Raw genomic sequence first — 1,368 nt, forward strand, 5'->3', positions numbered from 1 at the left:
TTCTCTTTCAATTACTAAATACTCATAAAAGTTAATACAGAGATTGTACAGTTACATTAAGTTTGAATCTCAAATTTGACATATGTTGTTTTACAAAAGTCCAATGGCATCCAAGCTGTCAAACAACACGTTGCTGCAGTAACTGTCCCTCTCATCTTCAGTGCTACCATTGACATAGGTTGTAGATGATGAATTCAACTGAGTCGAGCTAGAGGAAGGCGTAGATAGAAGCGATCCAAAGCTCATATTTGGGATTTTGCCACCATTAATGTTGGAAAGAATTGCTTGGTTTTGGGATAGAGGGTCAATCCTGTTGGATTGACTAGTACTGTAACTGTGCTGATAGCCATAGTTTGGTGTTTGAGTATATTCTTTTGGCATATTGAAACACTCTGAATTATCCTGAATAAAGTTTGGTGGACAATTTTGCCAACTAAAGCTATTGGGGTCTTGAGAAATTTGTTCCAAATTGGCTTGCAAGAGTTGGGATTCATTCAGAAATTGAGGACTTGAGTCACTTTCTGGCTTTGTGAAGGTTTGAACAGGGCACTGAAGCAGATTTTGGTGAAAGGATTGTATTTGGTTGAGGTTTCCTTGAACATTTTGAGGGCTAAATTCCTGATCTCTGTTTTGGCAAGATAAGAGGGTGGTGGCTAAATTCAGAAACTCTGGATTGAAAAAGGGTCCTAGACCGAGAAAGTTCGAAGCATTGACTTGGGATGGATTGCAGAGAGTTGAACTAAGAAATGAAGATAGTTCAAGAAGATCAAGGCGAGGGCTATGAGTGACTGGATCAATTCCCATTCTCAAAAGTTTCTTTTTGATGTGAGTGTTCCAATAGTTCTTGATTTCGTTATCAGTTCTTCCTGGTAAGTGAGAAGCAATTGCAGACCACCTAAAAAAAAGTAAAAAACATGAGAAATTTTATACCATAAAGTATGAAACAATTATCCACAAGAATGAAAAATAGAATGTACTCACTTGTTTCCCAAAACTTTATGCAATTGTATAATGATTTCTTCTTCTTCGACTGAAAACTTCCCTCTCTTGATATCAGGTCTCAAATAGTTTGTCCACCGAAGCCTGCAACTCTTTCCACATCTTTTGAGCCCTATAACAAAGAAATGAGCAACCCATTAATGTATTATAACAAAACCCAGAAAAGAGGAAAAAAAATTGAGAAATGAATGTAATAATAAAAACAATACCGGCATTCTTGGGAAGGGTTCTCCATTTGCCATGGCCATGATTCTGAATATAATCAACAAGTTTCTGATCTTCCTCAGCAGTCCATGGACCTTTCTTGAGTCCATTTTTGTCAGAACCAAGTGACTTTCCCATAATCAATCAAATAATTATTAGTTCAGA

General features: G+C 36.9%; 1 protein-coding gene across 1 annotated transcript; it reads right to left on the reverse strand.

Moving 5' to 3' along the window:
* On the reverse strand, nucleotides 1–1,368 carry LOC116125178 (transcription factor MYB41). Its single transcript, XM_031410910.1, has 3 exons — nucleotides 1,209–1,368; nucleotides 982–1,111; nucleotides 1–895 (listed from the first exon to the last, which is right to left on the reverse strand). Exons 1-3 carry the CDS (start codon nucleotides 1,339–1,341, stop codon nucleotides 91–93), a joined length of 1,068 nt encoding a protein of 355 aa, XP_031266770.1. The 5' UTR covers nucleotides 1,342–1,368; the 3' UTR covers nucleotides 1–90.

The sequence above is a fragment of the Pistacia vera genome, unplaced genomic scaffold (assembly GCF_008641045.1).
Source record: "Pistacia vera cultivar Batoury unplaced genomic scaffold, PisVer_v2 Contig160, whole genome shotgun sequence".
Classification (NCBI taxonomy): Eukaryota; Viridiplantae; Streptophyta; class Magnoliopsida; order Sapindales; family Anacardiaceae; genus Pistacia; species Pistacia vera.

Bases quoted from the DNA above. Each gene is read 5' to 3' on its own strand.
- LOC116125178 (XM_031410910.1), bottom strand. From the start codon at position 1,341: ATGGGAAAGTCACTTGGTTCTGACAAAAATGGACTCAAGAAAGGTCCA. The intron at 1,112-1,208 runs GTATTGTTTTTA...TCTTTGTTATAG, and splicing joins AACCCTTCCCAAGAATGCCG to GGCTCAAAAGATGTGGAAAG. The intron at 896-981 runs GTGAGTACATTC...ACTTTTTTTTAG, and splicing joins CATAAAGTTTTGGGAAACAA to GTGGTCTGCAATTGCTTCTC.